The following is a 20,163-nucleotide window of genomic DNA, read 5'->3' as shown; positions in this document are numbered from 1 at the left end:
CACTAGAAAGTGTTTACAGTTTAAGCAAATCTAAATTTACTTGTTAGCCCCCAATACCTAATCTATTTATACTTCTGTCAGATATGCTGCTTTCTCCTTTTTTATCAATCTTATATGAGCTTCTGTTCTTGTGCTGTGCCTTGAAGTCTCCTTGTTGCAGGCCTTGTCTTAGCTAGTATGATTGTTCCCATTTCAAAAATGGAAGGCTGGAGAACTTCAGCACTACGGCTTTCATGGAGGGATTAGTTTAGTTAACATGTGCAATGAGTTATCTGAAGTGTTTTTGTGACCTTATGTCACTAAACAGCTTAAGCAAAAATTACTGAAACTATATTTCCAAAGTATTTAGAATGTTCATTGCAAAGTAACTCTACTTAAATCCTTTTTTTTTTCCCCTGAGTGATGACTTTTAATACCCAAATGTTTAACAAAGATTGTCTCTCCCCCCACCCCAATTGTATTTTGGCTAATTGAGTCTGAACAATTTTTGAATCTCAGCAGGTTGTCAATAGGGTTCCTGGAAATTTCAAGCATGCATCTCCTACAGTGTCAATCAGTGAACTCTCAAACTTACCCAGAAGAACACCAAAGAAACCATTGATGACATCTGAAGTAAATGAATTAAAATTTGGATTGCTATCATTCTTTCTGGGCAGAATCCTTTATTCTCTCCCACAGTGGAAAAGAGGGTGTAGTTCTCTTAGAAGCATCACCTTGATATTCAGATCAAACTAGCATTGTACCCCATGACTTGACTGGTGATTTTAGGGTTCAGAAGGTTTACCAGTAAAACACCTGCTTAGCTTTAAGACCATCTGCATTTCTGTATTCATGTTTGCAGTTTTTGTGCTACTTCTGTTTTCAGTGTAGCATGTTTCTGCTTTTTTAAAATATACCTGTCAATTTAGTTGATTTGGGTTATGTGGCTCTTGAATTTTGAAAAGTTGATCTAGGTCTGCTGAACTTATATCAAATTGAAGGCTTTTGGTTTAAAATAAGCCTCCTAAGTAACATTAATGGAGTAGATCTGCCTCTTCTTTTAATAGGTAAAATGTGTCTGCCTCTGACAGCTTGTTAAACAATAAATTCAACTGATTTCTGTTGTTCATTTTTGAATAACTCATTCTTAAAGTTAAATATTTTAATTTAAAAACTAGTCGATCTTTCAGTTGTGTCCATTTTCATGTATTATGTGAAATGGGCTACCTCATTTGCATACACAGAATCTGACACCATGTTGGTAACAGATCTGACTGGGCACTGAAGTGATACCTATTACATTTATTAGTGTTTTACTGTCTAAAACCCAGTGAGCCTTTTTAGTTAGTGTTTTGCTATATTGCAGCACTTTCACTTACTACACCAAGAGGATACAAGTTGTCCCCATAAATGGATTGTGCATGACCAGTGTCACCAGTATAGCGATCTGCTCAATACAGCCATGATAGAGGTGACAACTAATGCTTTTTGAACATATGCTTTGTTTGGTGTAGAAGTACTGCATAAGTAACCACAAAGTATTCTTCATATTGAAGGAAACTGAGGACAGTGCTGAATGCCTCTGGACACCAAACATGAGTAGACAACTGCCAGTAACAAAGTTTAAACCAGCGATGTAAAAAAACCAGGAAAGATTTCTTAATATTCACTGGGTGAACCAAGTTCTCCCTCCATATCACTTAGGGTTATGGTCACTCCTAAATATCTGTTCTATAACTTTTTCCCTCTCCTTCTCTTGATTTTTGATAAGGCTTATAATTGTTTGTTCCCCTAGATGGTGGAAAAAGCTGTTGCAGAAGAAAGAAGAGTAGAAAGAGACATTCTTAAGGAAATGTTCCCATATGAAGTATCAACACCTACAGGAATAAGGTATGATTGCAGTATCCTGTGGCTTTTCTTAGTGGCTTTTTTTTTCCCCCTTCTGGATTTAATTAGGTTGTATTGCTAGGCAATCTCTAAGAGTTAATCTGTGTTCTGTGGCATGCCATAGAGCTAGGTGGTCTAGACTTCCTATCAAATACAACTCACTGTTATTCCAGAGCTTTTAATGTCTCTTCCATTTTATGTGTATGTGCTCACCACATGCCCCAGTGCTGGAAGAATCTGTAGAGAACCAGCTCTGGTGCCCTCTGTAGTCACTTCTGCATGGCACAGTATAAAGTGCACTGCCAAATCCCACCCCCACATACACCTTCAGTTCTGTCTTGTTGCCAGTTACAAAACAGCTTCAGCTTCAGCTAGCGTTGTTTCATTTCCATTCTTACAAACTTGTAGAGCTTGTAAGTTAGCTGTTTATGGTTATTTAGAGCTTTTGTTAGTCCTGACTGGGACTCAGCTGGGAGAATGTGATATGCCCCACTCACCAGGTGTCAAGCCTCGTGATAGATGCAAATGCCCTGTGCCTATGAACAATCCTCCCAGTAGCTGTCTTCCATGCCCTGTGTCCAAGTACCTATGTAACAAGTATATCTGCAAGTCCTTCAAGATCAGGGTAATAAAGTTTTGATGGAGTTGGTGCTTACTCTGGCATTAGAACAAAGGTCCAACTTGGTATCCTAGCACTGACATCTGGGCGCAGTGTCCTGCTGAACTCGGTAGTCTTTCATAGCTTTAAGAAGCCAAAAAGAATGTAAGAGAACGGCTTTGTACTCCTTCTAAGAGGAAGGAAAGGGCTGGGGGTGACCCAGGCCAGGCAGCTCAACTTTCCCTTTGGGGAGTTGGGACCCAGCTCAAGTCAAGCAATTTAACCCATCCCATACATTGCGATCTGGACTCGCAGGCAGTCCAAGTCAAGACTTGCATCCCATTCGGAGCAGTATATATATTTACATGTACAGCGACTAGCACAATTCAAACAGGAGCTGCTGTGTCACCAGATCCTGGTCACCAGATAACAGAAGCTCTGGTACAGAGCAGAGTTTCCTGATTGTGATGCAGTTTACATAACTGACACCAAAGCCAGTCCCATGGCTGGCATCATGGTATCCATGGAACCCTTTGCTGAGGGCTGGGGGGGACGGGGGTGTTCACCCTGCCTTTCCAACCTGCTCGTGCACCCACTTATCTTGGCATACACCCACCAGCACTCATTTGATATGCTCATTAAACTGGCAGCTACCTTGCATGCGACAGGTTTGCAGCTGCTATTCTAGAACCTCCTGAGATTCTGGCTGCATTTCCTCTCTTTCCCCCCTCCACCCCCAGCCTTTGCATTTACGTGCACCCAATCTGTGGCCCCACAGAGTTGCAGGGTCTCCTTATCAGCTTTCTCCTGGCCCTGACCAAAGTTGCTATCAATAATGCCAGGAGGAGGATGCTGGACAATAGGGTGTTCTGTGACTGTGGTGCCTGTTTTTCCACTCCTCTCTCACTCATCTCACATGCCAAGGAGAATTCCTCTGGGTGGCATCCACAGTTACTCTCTAAACAGCTTCAAAGAGTAATGGGTACTGTCTGAGGGTTCTCTGCTTGGTGTCCCCCTCTGGCTTCCTCATTTTGAACCAGTGACCTGCACTCCTAACCCTTCTTTTTCCATTAGTTGTCCCACAGAATCATTTGGTCCGTGGGTCCAGTAGTCCCTCCCACTAGGCTGGATGGGCTTACATGTGCCCACTTCCCAGGTTTCTAAATAGGATGAACCTGTCAGTGGCCCCTCCCTGGGCCCTAACCAGCTAGACCTACTGACACAGTATCACTGCTCCTACATCCCAACCTTGCTCCTCCAACTCATCAGGGATGTTTTGTATCTAAAACCTGAGGAGCAAACCTGCTTGGAGGAGGTCCAACAGGACCTATTAGGAAATAGGAAGCCCTCAACCAGACCAACTTAGTTGGTCACATGATCAAAATTTTCTTGGTGGACATCTGTGTGTGGCATCTCCTTGGTGTTCTGTGCAGTCCATCTTCGACTAATCACTGAATCTCAGAACCAGGGTCTAACACTCTTGGCAGTCACTTAATAAGAAGTAGGATGTCTTCATGTCGCCCTCCTATTTTGTGAGTCCATCAGTGGCTAATAAGCCTGACTCTGGAGCTGCAGATCCTAATGCAGAAGGAGCAGGTTTGGAGGGGTGTGGGTGCAGTGTTTTGATGCTCTTTTTTGTTCTCCCCCTCCTCACTGCACTGTGGCAGGACTTCTCAATTGTCACCTCCTCGCAGATTACCATTCTCCATTAGGGATGGCCTTGGGCAACGGTCTCCCAAGTGTTGATGCTGATGTTGCACTTTTTTCTTACGTGCTTTTGGCATCTCCTTATCATTTTTGCTGGGCCCCCAACATTCTGTTTTCACACCTGAAGGAAGGACACAAGAATCTGTTCTGGGAGGTGCTAATGGACATCCAAGCCATGTGACCAGGCCAATGAAGTTGTTGATGGATGATAATGGCTTCTATGCTGGTCATGTTTGACTCTTCTAGAACAGTAGTGTTTGTGCGCTTGTCCTCCCAAGATATATTTAGGATTCTCATGAGGTGAAGGCCACAATAGTTTCCACAGTCTGACTTGTCGCCCTTCTCGAAGAGACTGATGATCAGTGTATCTCTGAAATCTTGCAGCATCTGTTCCCTATCCCAGATCTTAGGAGGTGGAGTTGTTTGTGGAGCTCTGGTCCACCTTCTTTGAAGACTTCAGTGGGGATTTCATCTAGTCTGATTGCCTTGTTGCACTTCATCACTTTGATGGCAGCTTGGACTTCACTCAGGGTAGGAAGTGTTGCAAGATCTTCCCTCGACAGCTGTAGAGGAATTTGATAAAGGGATTCTAGGACCATGGTGGAGGGGTGGTTCAAGAACTCATTATAGTGCTCCGTCCAGCAAGAGCAATGGCTTCGTTGTCCTTCAAGAGTAGGGTGCCATCCTTGGATCTCAGGAGACTGATTCCATGGTTTCTCAGTCCATAAACAGCTCTGGTAGCATTGAAGGAACCCTCTTATGGTTGATATCTGTGAGATGCTGGAGTTCTTGTGCTTTCCAGTCCATGACCGTGTTTTTTCAGAGTGCTTGTTTTACATTGGACTTTTGCCTTGGCCTTATCCTGTGCTTCTCTGTTGTGCAGTTAATGTCAGTTTGCCAGTCCCTCAGGGCTTTCCTTTTTGCCTATATCTGGTGTACAATTTCCACATCATTCTCATCAAACTAGTCGTGATGCTTCCTGGACTGGTAGCCAATGGTTTCTCCACAAGCTTAAATGATGGCATTTTTCAATAGACACCAGTGTTCCTCCATATTTTCAGGGGGTGCTGTCAGCAGCTTCCTTTGAAGCACTATCTGAAAGTCACTTCATCTGATGGGGTCCTTCAAGCCTTGTACATTGATCCTTTTTTCAGGTGTGTATCCTCTGACTTCTGTGTTCAGTGACCGTCCTAATTGCCATTGTGGATCAAATAAGGTGGTGTCCAGCAGTCATCAGCACTAGTCATTGCACATATGAGAAGGACCTCAGCGCCAATCCCAAGCATGGATGATGACCCTCTATGAAGTGCCAGGGCTTTGAGGATGTTGCCTTGAGGTCTTAAATTTGTTTTTCTGGTGGAAGAGGGCGTTTGTAGTGGTAAGCTCCATGTGCTTCACATTTATAAGGAGGACCACTCCACTGGAGTTGCTGTTGCCAACTCCTTTCCCAATGGTAGGCTGCCAGAGGTCCATGTCTCTTCCAGTCCTGGCATTGGAAATCCACAGAGACTAACCTTGTCTTTGGGGATGTCTTTCAGAACTATGCCTAGTTGGGTGTAGAACTTCTCCTACTTTGAGTGCAGTCCCTGTGGTGGTTCCACAGTATGCGTTGGGCTCACCCAGCCCCACGGCAAGGAAACTTTCTTTTTTTTCTTAGCAGCACTCTGTGGAGCTGCACATGTGATCCCAGAGCATGCCATTCACATCACTAGGGATTGTGCGCACAACTCTGCTCTCTCCTCAGATCCTTCATAAACGCCCTCCGTTGCAGACTGAGTTCAGCTCTCTTCTCAGACCTGTAGATAGAGAATATATAGTGTCTACTTACCACTTTCTTATTTCTATAAGTGCTTGTTCTTTGTTTGTTTTATAAGGTAGTGGTTTGTTGCATACAAAAATAGGAGGAGCTTCTTTCTTGTCAGTTTCAATGTTTATCATACGTAATTTGCTGAAGTGACTGGTTACTAGCCCCTCCCCTTAACCCCTCCACCCACCCACCCCCGCCCCCCAAAAATAGAAGACCATAAGAAACAAGTCAGTAACACTGAGCTTTAAACATTCTCTACGTGCCGGGATCCTATGCCTGCCATAGACTGGCACTCAGAATGTATTCGTTGCCTCAGAGAGGCTCACAGTTCTCAAATACTCACTGCAAGCTGAACTATGAGAACTAGAAAGGACAGGGAGCTGCAGCTGAAAGTGCTCCCTTTTTTGATAAAGCTCTTGAGCTGCTGCCAGACCTTCCTTCTGTCAGGGATGCTATCTCCTCACTGGGGACTAAGGCAAACAGTAAGTCTTCTCCCACTTTACTCCCTACCCATTATAAGCAAGGGAGATGAACTGGCTCTAAACTTAAAAGCTGCACCTTGGCGAAAGCAGCTTCAACCCCCTGTGGCACCAGCAATGCCAGAAGAGGCTAAGCAACCATTGCTGGTACCAACAGACAAGCAGTGGCTGCTGTTGCCAGTGCTGAAGGAGCATGTGATGCTGCGTGCTCTCTCCCAGCACTGGAGGAGCAACATTGAACCCTGGTGCAACACCAGGTCTCACCAGTGACAGCCTGGAAAGTCAGGCAAAACCTAACAGATTTCCTTCAGAACCATAGCCTGCCTACCTTTAACTAGATTACCATGTGGGGGGGGGGCCCCACCATGAAACATCCCCCAGTCCACTGTACCACTACAGAGAGAGTGCATGTGGCTGTCATCCTTATTACAAGGCATTGAGGTATTATCAATCACCTCACTCCCCTTACAGTGCAGCATACAGAGATTGCTCACCCATAGTGCTTCTGGAAATTGACTAACCACTCACATCACCACACTCTTTTAGGGATAATAGATATTATGACTGTAGAACTGCATTTTTGTCACAACGCTCATTCCTGAGTGCAACTCATTCATTGCATTATTACTGAGATCATCACTATCTGCATGAGCCTTTTTACTCTAGACCTCAGTCACATTGAGTGCTTTGTTGTTACAGCATTCCCATTAGGCATCACTAAAGGGTTCCCTCCGTTGTGCCAGTGTCTCCTCACCCACTGGGAGAAAGAGAAAAGTATGATACCCACGTTGTGGGTGATCTAAAGTCACACCTTCCTCCTGACTCGCCAACCGTTGAATCTGATGTGTCACAGAGAAGCACTCTCAGCCATTCACCATTCTTCTCCTGGTGACCTGAGACTATTCCAAGATCTGTTTAAAAGGGTGGTCAGCCAGGAGACTCCTCTAACAGAAATACAAGACAACACAATCATCTAAAAAACTTAACCACCTACAACAGCCAGAGTAGCCCTACTACTTGATCAGGCTATACTGGAGGCAGCAGATGAAGTCAGATGAAACCCTGCTACAGCTACACCCACCAATGAAGGAGCTGAGAGAAAATATTTTGTCCTGTCAAAGGGCATGGATTTTATTTTTAAACCCACAACCAAATTCTCTAGTAGTAGATGCTGCAAACCACTGAGCAAAATCATCAATATATAGAAATACCCCTGCTGATGAGGAGCATAAATGCCTAGAGCAATTTGGTAAAAGGATCTATTAGTCTTCTATGATTCAGCTATGCATAGCTAATTATTTAGCACTTTTAACAAATCATGATTTTGACAGTTATGCTAAACCATCTCAGTTAGTCTCCTCTCCCTGAAGACAAGAGACCTACCCTGAAATCTATAGTTCAGGAAGGCCACACTGTAGCAAAAACAGCATTGCAGATGGCATTAGACTCTGCTGATACCACAGCCATAGCCACAGACACTGCTATGAGAAGATCCTAATGGCAGTAGGTGTTCCGAAAACTACAAGTTGAGGTGGAAGACTTACCATTGGAAAAACTCAAGCTCTTTGCAACAAAAGCAGACGTCTTACATTCGAGCAAGGAGACACAAACCACTTTTGAAATGGAGGAGTTTACATTCCCATAAAAGGAGGTACCCCCCATATCACAGATACAAGGATCAATCATTCACAAGACAATCCTATAAATAGTATCAATGCCATACTAGTAGACGATGAAATCAGAGGCACAAGCTCCCAAATAACTGCCCAGCACTTCCACCAGCCTCAAAACAGCAGGCTTGAAGTTCTGGTTGAGGGCTTGTCAAACCTCCTGTGTTCTCCAGTGCACAACTGTCAACTATTCCACCACTGCTTACTTCCCTTTTACTATTGGTGGATGCTAGTAACCACAGACAGGGATGTACTATCTCTCTATTCTCCGTCCCTCCAACATTTTCCCCTTGCCTTATTCACCCTCTTCAGGGACCCTTCCCACGAGAACTTACTGCATCTTGAAGTACTGCACCTTCTACAAATTACAGCCATAGAAGAAGTTCCTAAACAACATCAAGGGAAAGGATTTTATTCAAACTACTTTCTAAAAGAAAAGAGGGGGCTGGAGACCCATCCTAGATCTCTGGCAGCTGAACAAATCTAATCTCACACAGTGCTTCAAAATGACCACACTGTCCTCTATAATCTCTGCACTGGAGGAGGGGGACTGGTTTGCAACCCTCAACCCATTTTATTTCCACGTCACCATTCACCCTGCTCACAGATGCCTTTTGTACTCCAAAGGCAAAGCACAACATTGTCAATATGGAGTACTTCTCTTTGGACTTTCAGCTGCCCCCAGAGTATCTGCCAAAATCCATCGCACCAGTAGCGGCGCACCTTGAATGGGAAGGCATCAGCCTATTCCCCATATCTGACTGCCTCCTTCATTGTCCATCACAAGACATTACAAGAGCCATGGTACAATTCACGAGACAGCTCCGACAGTCTCTTGGGTCCCTCATCTCCATCGCCAAATGGAGCCTACCGCTGGCATCGACTTCGTAGTAGCGTGACTCGACTCCACAAGCACTTGAACTTATCTCCCCACACAGTGCCTTGTATCACAACTTGCCGTCAGCTCTGTGACTCCCATTCTTACATGCGTTTTGTCTCCTCTGCCACATGGTGGCCCCTACTTAATGTTATCCCCAATGCTTGGCTACATTTTTCATTGCCTTCAGACGTGACTGGTGTCAGTGCCTTGAAAGGTGGACCCAAGAACATAACAGTCTAGTAGAGGCCTGGCCCAACTAACTCAACTTATGATAGACACTTGGCTGGGGAGTGCAGTGCCAGCAGTATCACGTCCATGGTCGATTGGACCAAGGACACAGACTGCACATCAACCTCAAGCTATGTGTGGCTTTTTCAGTGCTTGCAAGCATGTTCTGCTGCATGCTCAAAACAAGATAATACCACAATGATGTTTTATATCGATTTGTCAGTGAGGGGCCAGTCACAATTGCTTTGTGCAGAGGCCATAAAACTATGGAACTGGTCTATTGGGCACAATGTCGTGCTCACAGCATCATACCTGCCAGGCATGAGCAACTCACTTGCAGACTCTAAGTCGCCATTTCTCTTTTGGACTACAAATGGGAGCTCCGTCATGAAGTGATCCAACACCTCTTTCAGATGTGGGGCCACCCACTCATAGATCTCCTCTTCTCTTCTCAACACCAGAAAACCCCAAATGCAGCCAGTATTATTAGAGAGCAGGCAAGGGCCACAAATGTCTGAGGGATGCCTTTCTCCTCTCCTGGAAAATACTCCTCCTTTTATGCCTTTCCGCCCATTCCTCTGATTGCCAGAGTCCTCAGGAAAATCCAGATGGAGCATGAATTATCCTCATTGCTCCAACGTGAGCCAGACAGATCTGTGTTTTGTTTTTTTTTTTCCCTCATCCTCCTTACCTACTTCTCAGCCATCCAGACTTGCTCCCTCAGAACAAAGGTTCCACGCTTCACCCCAGACTGCGTACCCTCATCTGATGGCCTGGTTACTGTGTGCACACCACTACTTCCAACAAATGCGAGATCTGTTGTCACAAAGCAGATGAGAAACAGAATGCAAAACAAATGTTTTGGAGCATAACCTTTCGTGGACAAAGACCCGCTTTGTCAGATGCATGGGGTGGGGGCGTGGCGGCAGGGGTTGCCTATGAAAGCTTATGCTCCAAAATATCTGCTAGTCTATAAGGTGCCCCAAGACTTCTTGTTTTGGAAGATACTGACTAACACGGCTACGTCTCTGATACTTGACTATATTCTTTTAGCTAAAGGATACTCGCCTATCACTGTATTTACTCAAAAGTCACCTTTTTCGGAATTACAGCCTTCCATCCACCTGTAGAAGGCTTATTTGTGTTCACTCATCCAATTGTAAAGAGGTTTAGCAAAAGCTTACAAAACACGCCTCCTCATAAACCTGTATCTCCAGCTTGGGACTTGGCCCCATCAAGGTATGAAGGACGCCATTCAAGTTAACGGCCACACTTTCTCTAGCTGTGTTTAACAATGAAAACCCCTGCTTTTAGTGGCTGTAACATCAGTTCGAAGCATGAGCGAGATAGCAGCTGCTTTGACTGATTCTTCACCATATGCAATCTCCCACAAACACAAAGTAGTATTACAAACCCTCCCTTCCCTCCTCTCTCTACCGAAAGGCATGCTCTGTTCCGCATCATTGAACCTATAATCCTTCCTACCTTTTTCCCTAAGCCTCATGCGTCCCATACAGAGGTCAAACTGCACACATTAGCCGTGTCTACACGTGCACGCTACTTCGAAGTAGCGGCACTAACTTCGAAATAGCACCCGTCACGGCTACACACGCCGGGCGCTATTTCGAAGTTAACTTCGACGTTAGGCGGCGAGACGTCGAAGTCGCTAACCCCATGAGGGGATAGGAATAGCGCCCTACTTCGACATTCAACGTCGAAGTAGGGACCGTGTAGTCGTTGCGCGTCCCACAACTTTGAAATAGCGGGGTCCGCCATGGCGGCCATCAGCTGAGGGGTTGAGAGATGCTCTCTCTCCAGCCCCTGCGGGGCTCTATGGTCACCGTGGGCAGCAGCCCTTAGCCCAGGGCTTCTGGCTGCTGCTGCGGCAGCTGGGGATCCATGCTGCAGGCACAGGGTCTGCAACCAGTTGTCAGCTCTGTGTATCTTGTGGTGTTTAGTGCAACTGTCTGGAAGGGGCCCTTTAAGGGAGTGGCTTGCTGTTGAGTCTGCCCTGTGACCCTGTCTGCAGCTGTGCCTGGCACCCTTATTTCGATGTGTGCTACTTTGGCGTGTAGACGTTCCCTCGCAGCGCCTATTTCGATGTTGGCTTCACGTGTAGACGTAGCCATTGGGTATGAGAAGGGTGATATCCTTCTACATAGACGGGACGCACTTCAGAAAATCACAAACGCAGAAAGGTCATAGGGATAGCCCCTGTTATCCCAAACACATATAGAGACTTATATCCGCATGTATAACGCGGTGCTATTCTTTTCGAAATAAACCATCGACAGCATTTTTGAGAGCAGTGTTCTGAGATCAGTAGTAACGTTAAGCCTTCCTAAAGGGATCATCATTACAGGGCATATGTTTTGCAGCTATGTGGTACTCTGACCACACCTTGACCCACTACACAATACAGTCTCATGTAGACAAAGACTTGGCAGTAGGCTAAACAGTACTGTCTATACTAGATGCACGGAATCAACATCCACCATCCAGTTAGGGGTACTGCTCTTCAGTCACCTACCCTGGAGCACCCACAGGGATGTCACACAAAAAAGAATATTCACTTCATGCAGTAACAGTGATCCTGTGAGATGTGTGTCTCTGTGGGTGCTCCATGTCCTGCCCTCCTCCGCTCCATTCGGTGCAGTATATGTAGCTAGGGCGTCAGTGAAGTAACAGAGGAGAGAGCAGGCTGTGCACACAATCCCTACTGGCACAAACAGCGTGTACTGGGATTGCACATGCGCAGCAATACTTAGTGCTGCTTTTAAAAACAAGTCTCCATGCTGTGATGCTGGGTGAGTCCAACACCTACCATGGAGCACCCATGAGGGGGCGGGGAACACATCTCTAAGAACCATCATTACTGCACAAAGTGAGTAAACTTCTTTCATGTCCCCTTTTAGCATTTAGATTTGGTGTATAATTGTCAGTGCTTGTGTGTTGGCTTTTGGCAAGTTTCAAGCAGAGTTGTGAGATGTTCATTGATGTCAACAGGGATTTCAGATAGGATTTTCTGTCAGCTTGTTTTTGATGGCAAATCCTACTCCATGAATTTATTTTTCTTCATTTAGGGTTCCTTTCCAGAAAAATGTCTACTCTTAGCTGTCCTTCTGGACCACATGTTTCTGACAGGGCACCTATATTAATGTTGAATTGTCACTGCTCACATACAGTAATTGTTGTGCATCTTTTGGGTTGCTCACTGTCTGGGTTGTCCATCAGAGTTCAAATATTCCATGTTCCAAAGTTTGTTTAGATTTTGACTGCATAGAGGTGAACCCCCCCGCCCCGACAGTTACCTAGTCAGGGTTGAGGTGGGACTATGTTCAGGGCACCTTTTCTAGCCCCCTCCCCATGTCAGCTGAGCAGAGCAGATCTTAAATAGGGCTGCTCAATCATGGATGCAGCAGCTGGACTTTTCTACCACCTCAGTCCTCGAAATGGAATGACAAATACATGTATCCTCCACCTATGTGCTGGTCCATGACTAAAAGCTTCCAGATTTAACAATCCTGCTCCTGTCACCAGTGGTCATAGGGCTTAAGTTTAGAAGAGGAGTATGCAGAGAGAGAAATGCCTGTGCGTGACTTCTTTTAGCATGGGAGTGAGGGGCACTGTTGCATTGCAGCCACCACACAGTTCTTGACAGATAGAAGGCTAAGGTCCAAATGGCCTGGGATCCAAGGTGACTGGGTGTCTTTTTGTCTGCTGCAGCCTTCTTCTGCCTTTGCAACCATGTTTTAGCTTTACCTTGGCTCTCCTCCTCCTGTTCTGCTGTTGGACTTTCAGACCATTCTTTGTCTTGATCCTCTTTCTGGACCTGGCCACCATGGATGACACTGCTGGAGTATGAGATTCCTTACAGCATTGCTCCTGGGTTCGTTGGAACACACAAACTCCCCGCCCTCTCTGGATCATCACCTTGTTCGTAGGGTCTGACCCACTCTTCCATCAGAGTGTATCATGGCCATCTCTACCTTTTCACCCACTGATTGGAGGTCGGACAGTGCTTTCTTGTGGCATTGTGGTCACATTTTTTGCAAGGCCTCGAGACTTTTTTCCTGCTGGGCCCTTGTTCCACAGTGGGATCTTTACTTTGTTCTTTCTAGGCTCATGGGCCTACCCATATTCCATAACTGTCATTCTTTTGAGATGCTTTGCTTATGTCCATTCTGTGACCTGCCCTCCTTCCTCGCTGTCAGAGGCTTCCAGCAAAAAGGATTGGCGGGCGGGCGGGGGGTGGTGGGGTGGAATCTGGTGGAGCCCCTTAGACCGTGCCATGTGAATGCCACTCCAATGGAGTCAGAGCTGGATACTGCTGAGGGAAAAACTTGGCATTGGTCCATGTGGCAAGCGCACGCACCTACTATGGAATGGACACGAACACAATTCATGCATCTTTTTTCTTATCTGTGTGGAACTTCCAGTTCTAAATCCAACTCTAAATCTTTAGCTTTTGGCCATAATATCTTGAGAGCATTTGAATTTCATTAAGTCTTCTTTTCTTGTATAATATAGGAAGGTAAAGAAACATCTGAATTTTTTCCATACCATTCATTGTTTTGCATTTTTCTATCATATTCCTCTCATCGTCCATACTAAGTAGCCCAATCTTTCAAGGTTCAGCATATCAAAGGCTTTGTGTGCTTCCTGACTCGCATGTGAAATCTGAAATTTGTGCTAGTGAACTCATTCTTCTGCATCCAGACACCTTTTGTTTTGTTTTGTTCTTTGATAGTTCTTATCCTCTCCTGTTGTGGTAGTCCTGCAAACACATTACAGGTGGTCTGTGCCCAGGAGCTTTGTAAATAGATGACATTGGTAGCAGCACATACTAGGAGTATAAGATGAGATCAGAGTAAAGGGCTCTTTCCTTAAAGTAAGGGAGGGAAATAATTTTTGTTGAAGGGGGTCCACTCCAAGATTTTGGTAAGTGGTCAAGGGCCATGCCTTCCTATGGAAGGGCTGTGGGGTCTGGATGTAGGCCAGGTGCAGGAGGGAGCCTGAAGTAAGGGATTGGTGTGCAAGAGAGGGGGTCGGGTTGGTCTGAGGGGGTATGTGTGTGGGTGACTTTGGGCAGGTATTGGGATGCAGACCTAGGAGAGGGTATATGTGTGCAGGGCAGGCTGTGGGGTGGGGGCAGGCTGTGGGGTGGGGGTGGGGGGGTAGAGGTCTTGGACGGAGCTGGGATCTGGTACCGGAGGCAGGCACTTAACTGAGCAGCTCTTGGCCAGCAGAACTCTTAAGGCAGTGTTCTCTGTCTGCCAGCAGCTCCAGCTCATTGACTGTTCCATGTGGCTTTCTGCACTGGCAGAGGAGATTTCCCATGCTGCTCTCACTCATCATAATCTCTCAGCTCCCTGTTAACGGAAACCAGCCAATGGGGAGTCGAGAAACTGTGCTGCACAGCCACTGCTCCCAGCAGAATCTGTCAGCTCCCTTTTGCTGGGGGTGGAGGCAGCATCAGAAGCTCTCGCCCTATAGTGGTGGGGCCAGCTGCAGACTGGATTAAAAGGATGGGTGGGCCGGATCCGCCACCTGGGCTTTATCATGCCCACCCCTACCTTAGTACGTGGTTGTAGCTCATTGAAATTGAGTGAATATAACAGATAACTTGGCTTTACAGGGCACTTATTTTTAAACACTGCATGCCTCAGAAGCATATACATTCTAATAGCAAACTATATCTGAGTGTGTGTGCCCCCATATTTGTAAAATCAGACTTTCTTTATTAGTATGGGTTTGTTTGCTATGTACCATTGCAGGGTAAGAAGAGCAGTCCTTCCCCTAAGCAGATGTTCTTATCTTGGCACTCCTAGTTTGACTGATTGCACCAATTTACTCTTCCGTCTCTAAGGGAGAACGATAGTGAAACCTAAGATCTCTACCAAAGTCTCTGCTCCGTAAGCGGAGAGAATACTAATCACTAAAATCATTTTGCCAGTGGTGGTGCCTTATCCAGTTTACCATGGTCAGCTGGACAAGTAAAATGGTCTTTGGGTGGTGGGAAGGTGAAACACAAAGTAACAAGCAGACGTAATTCAGAAAACACATTATTATCTTCGCTCTATAACATCCTGAGTGAAAATATATTATACCTCATGCATTTCTCAAGCTTTATTCATTTTGAATTGGCATGAAATGTATTACCCTGAGGAACAGTGAGGCATAAAACTTAAGACTTCCATGTGCAATAGCTTGCAACACCTGCTACAACAGTGCCACACAAACAGCAGTGTTCTCACTTTAAGATGATATTTTAAATGAGAGTAGCATTAGCTCCTGTAAAAACAAACTTAGTGGATTTGTAGGCTCTTAAGTTTTACATTGTTTTATTTTTGAGTTCAGTGATATTTGTAAGTTGCACTTTCATGCCAGATTGCACTACAGTACTTGCATGACGTAAACTGAAATACTATTATGTGATGTAGGATGTACAGTGCTGACTTTATATTCTGGTAATTGGTATCAGTGTACTTAAATGTAGAAAACAAATTCCAAGATTTTTCTAATTGCATTCTGTTTAGCAGTACAGGTTCAACCTCCCTGGTATGGCACCCTCAGCAGTACAGGACCAGGGAGGCCAGTTCTGCCCCCACTACTGGCCTCCGGCCCTGCTCTTGGGCTCCCCTCCCCACTGTCTCCTGCAGATTTCTGCCTTGCCCAGCTGCTGGTTCCTGGCCCTAATCACCCCTCCCCAGCTGCAGCTTTCTACCCAGCCCTAGCTATGGCTTCAATGAACCAGGCAGCCCCAGCCACAGCTCCCTACTACTCCCAGGATGCTAGTGGACCCCCAACTTGCTGTCAGACCAGCAGTGGTTGCCTGGCCCTGGGCTCCTGCTGTGGGCCCCTCCTCCTCCTCCTAGCCCTGGGACTCTCTCTGGTCCTGGAAGATTTGTGGTCCAATGATGCTGGATGAGGGAGTGCTTGACTTCGGGGTTTTAACCTCCATAACTAAAACTGCAGTTATTCACAATTTTAATAGTTTGACAGCTCTACTTGATACAGATAGACAGGATACATAAATCTGACTTTCTTCATATAGAGTTGAAAGACCAGTGATAAGGAGGGGGAGGTATTTAAAATAAGAACTGTTTCTGAATACTTATCCATATTGGTTTCAACATTATCTGATGTGCATTCTGATCCTTAGTAGGGCCTTCATCTGTTTAAACTAAAACTTTTGTATACTTTAGCTTGCTCACTTAAACAGATGACTAATTTTTTTTTCTAATTAACAGTGCTAGCTGCCGCAGACCAATTAAAGGCGCAGCTGGCCGACCTGTAGAGCTCAGTGATTTCAGAATGGAGGAAAGCTTCTCATCAAAGTATGTTCCAAAATATGTTCCGCCAGCAAATGTCAAGCCAGAGAAACCAACAACAAAAAAACGCTCCATTCCCATGTGGATAAAGATTCTGCTATTTGTTGTTGTGTCAGTCTTCTTGTTTGTGGTTTATCAATCTATGGAAACCAACCAAGGAAATCCATTCTCTGAATATCTAAAATGAGGTATGTACCCCGGTTGATAATTGTCTGTATGGCACACCCAACTTGGTCTCCCTTTTTTTTAATTGTAAGAAAAAAAAAAAAAAAAACTCTTCTGCCCTACTGTCATCGCAAGGACTGCTTACAAATGTGTGCAACTTGACAAATTGAATAATGAAGCAAAAATAAAGACAGTTTATGGACTTCAGTAACTTTTTCTGGACTGTAGGAGATCACTTTGTGCCATACAAGTAACATTTTTTAGATCTCTGGGACTTTTTGTAGTTATTTTTTTAATGTGGACATCTTTAAATTCATTTTTGAGAAATTGTATATTTGTTTTTGCAAACTTGGAGGATGAAAAGGCAAAAATGTAGTAAAATGTGAAACTGTTTAAATGCATTGACTATGTACAGAAAAGAGGTTGTACTTTTTTCCTCTACTACACAAGGGGCGTGAGGTGGGCAGGAGATAATATTGCAGTGACAAAGGGAAGTGCATTTTGGGATGCATTTTACTGTAACTGTTCAGTTCAATTTGATATTGTAGTTTGTAGGGAAAGTATGGCAATAATCTCTTCTGTAATACTGTAACTTTTTAGTAAATGTAACTGTAAACCTGTTGTATACATTTCTGTAAGATGTTAGCAACATTAGCAATTCCATTTAAGCATAACTTTTTTTTTTTAATCGTAGCCCTTTATTTTAGTGTTTAATAGTGTTTTGTAGGGATGTAACAGATCTAACTGGCAACAGATCTGTCTTTATAGAGGAACTTATTTATTAGTAAAATGTGTGGAAATAAAATTTGCATCCAATACAATTTGCTACCAAAATACTGTGATTCAGGGTTTTTTTTTTTGTTTTTTTTTTTTTTTTTTGACGCACTCAAATTCTAAAGCATTATGCTACATCTTAAATCTTTTCACCAGCATGATTCAGACTGCAGATAAAATCACTGCAGAGCTATGTTCAAATATAATTTTGTAGAAAGTCTTTTCCGTGCAACTTAGGGTAATACTCCCTGCAGGTATTCATGTAAAAATGCATTATTTCTCAGTTCATCTTGGATGCTCCCTATATCGTGAAGTGTCATGCTTATGATGTGAAGAGGGCATTATTATGGTTTGACTTTTTAATTTAGGTTCAAATTACTCCTTGTGGATGCAGTTGAGTATTTTATCAGTGGAAATATGTCTAAACATTCTAAACTCCATAACGTAGTTATAGGCAATTTATTTTTTTCCACAACCAGTGAAGTCTGAAATACAAATGGACTGTAAAGTGAATGTATAAAATTGGTGCACTTAAGTTTGTCTCATACTGCATATCTATACAAAATTACAATTGTAATCTTTATAAAAGTGGTACTTTTCTCTTTTAAAAAGCTTAGGATATAAATTAACTTAGAGTACCTTTTTTTTACTGTAATTAGATATGATGCAATATTTAGTTCATAGTTGCTATTACGGAAACTTTATGTATTAGAGGCAGCTTATTACTTTGCCAGCAAACAGTTTGTCTATAGTAGTTGATTTAATCCTTTTTAATCTGTTCTTAATCATCCAAATAGTAAACTTGTGTTCATCCTCCTAGAAGACTAATGGAAAACATGAGTGTTTGGAGTCAAATTGTAGAAAAATAAAGATCATGTAATGTGTACGTTAGTGCTTATTTTCATGAGAACTGAACAAATGTTACTTTTAATATGCTGTCTTGTCATTGATGGAACATATTCTAGAAGCAAAAGCAAAGCCCTTCAGATAATCTAAACATGTAGAAGTATATAACAAATTTGAAAGCCCTCTGAAACTGAAGTAAAACAAATATTCCCAAAATAAAATTTGTGTAATCCAATAGCAGAGCCCAGTTGCCTTTTTATGTTGGGGGCCGGGGGGGAGGGAAATGTCTTGTTTACAGAAGTTGTTAACTGAGCCTATCTTTTCTCTACTTTACCAAGATGGGCTTTGCTCTATTTTTGTTTTTACTTAAACCTTTTGTTCCACTTCTTGCTGTGACATAGAAAACCAACTATGGATTGGTATAGATGTATTAAACTATCCTGTGAATTGACTGGTCTCTAAACTAACTTGTTAAAATTCAGTTATACTAGCAACTTTTCTAAAGGTGCTGAACATATGCACTTTCAAATGATTGCAGTGGAAATTACTCAATACTTTTATTGAAAAATGTGCCAATAAAAAGAGGGAGACCTGTGGCACTTCTAAAGACTAACAAATTTATTTGGGAATAGTCTTCTCTGAGCTTGGAATCCATTTTTGCCAAATGCCATAAGCCCAGTAAAGGTCATCTGTCAAAGACCTAATACCTCTACTGATCAACTGCATCTCATCTCTCCAGCATTTGGTAACATACTAAGGCCTAGACCCGTGAGGGGACTAAAGTACTGCAGTGTTGAGAGTTGCAGGAGCTTTGAGGCCCTGTGCAATGCACAAATCTGAATGGGGTGCCTAGATTCCTCCACCAGTGCAGGGAGAGAGAGAGACACACCTATGAAGGTGATTCACAAAAGCTAAAAAATTACCTAATGTAGCCAGCAGGAACTGGCTTGGACCCCATCATTGAGTAAGATAGGCACTTAACTGCATTTTGGAATGCCTTAGGCATATGGTTAAGGCCAGCAGGGACCCGAAGGCATCAGATCTGGCCTGTACATTATAGGCCACCACTACCACCCAGTATTTATAAGGTAAACCAACATTATTTTTATTAACGGGAAACCAGCAGAACTGAGAGTGGTGCCACCTTAAACTTACAGCCAGGTTTAGCATGATGGCTAGAAGGTGCGTCTTCTACCTCTGCTCTAAATTATCCCTTAGCTCCTCCCATGCGGCCTTGCAAAAGCAACCAAATTGTCTACCACGGGTATATCAGTGATCATGCTTCTGCCTGATGAGAGATTCCAACCCCTTGTAGACCATCACAGGCCTCACTGCATTTCCCATAACTTAGGCCAGTGTGTGTCTGTGTCTGCAGGACCATGTGACTGCATGTATGTGTGTTGTCTGCTGTGCCAGGCTCTGAATGGGGCCCTCATAACAGCGGCTAGCAATTGTCTATCTTAGTCCCAGAGATGACGTAGAAAAGGTTGCTGTTATCCCACTTGATATTTGCCTCTCCCAGGATGGTCCTTGCAGGAGTTCCATTCCACAGCCCTAATACTGATTAACACTTAACAGTTACTAAACCATTCCAATGTCTTATAAGCACATCAGCATTTTGCTGTTGGATTAAAATAGGTTCCTAGTGTTCTTTGCATACAGGTGAATACAAAAATTCATTACAGACCAGAAGAGTTCATTTCAAAGTTGTCTCCCCCCCACACACCCTACATCCTAAGAAACAAATCAACCTGCTGTACTTCAAACCTCCCAATCTGAATTGTAGGTCACACTCTTCCCTTACCCCAA

General features: G+C 44.0%; 1 protein-coding gene across 5 annotated transcripts in view; it reads left to right on the top strand.

Annotated features, from left to right (window-relative positions):
- The window catches only part of TMPO (thymopoietin), a 55,144-nt gene extending 36,555 nt beyond the window's left edge, over positions 1–18,589 (top strand). For 2 of the 5 annotated variants that reach the window (XM_075011501.1, XM_075011493.1), the window contains 3 exons: positions 502–612; positions 1,775–1,869; positions 16,489–18,589. In XM_075011501.1, coding sequence (XP_074867602.1) covers positions 502–612; positions 1,775–1,869; positions 16,489–16,756 — 474 coding nt within the window. In that variant the 3' untranslated portion in view covers positions 16,757–18,589. Of the gene's footprint in view, positions 1–498; positions 613–1,774; positions 1,870–16,488 lie in introns of all 5 variants that reach the window. The other 3 variants (XM_075011519.1, XM_075011510.1, XM_075011483.1) reach the window with 2 other exon arrangements.
- Positions 18,590–20,163: the final 1,574 nt, after the last annotated feature.

Source organism: Carettochelys insculpta, chromosome 1 (genome assembly GCF_033958435.1).
Source record: "Carettochelys insculpta isolate YL-2023 chromosome 1, ASM3395843v1, whole genome shotgun sequence".
Lineage (NCBI taxonomy): Eukaryota > Metazoa > Chordata > Testudines > Carettochelyidae > Carettochelys > Carettochelys insculpta.
Note: the sequence above shows the minus strand (reverse complement) of the source record. Positions and strands in the feature narration are given on the sequence as shown.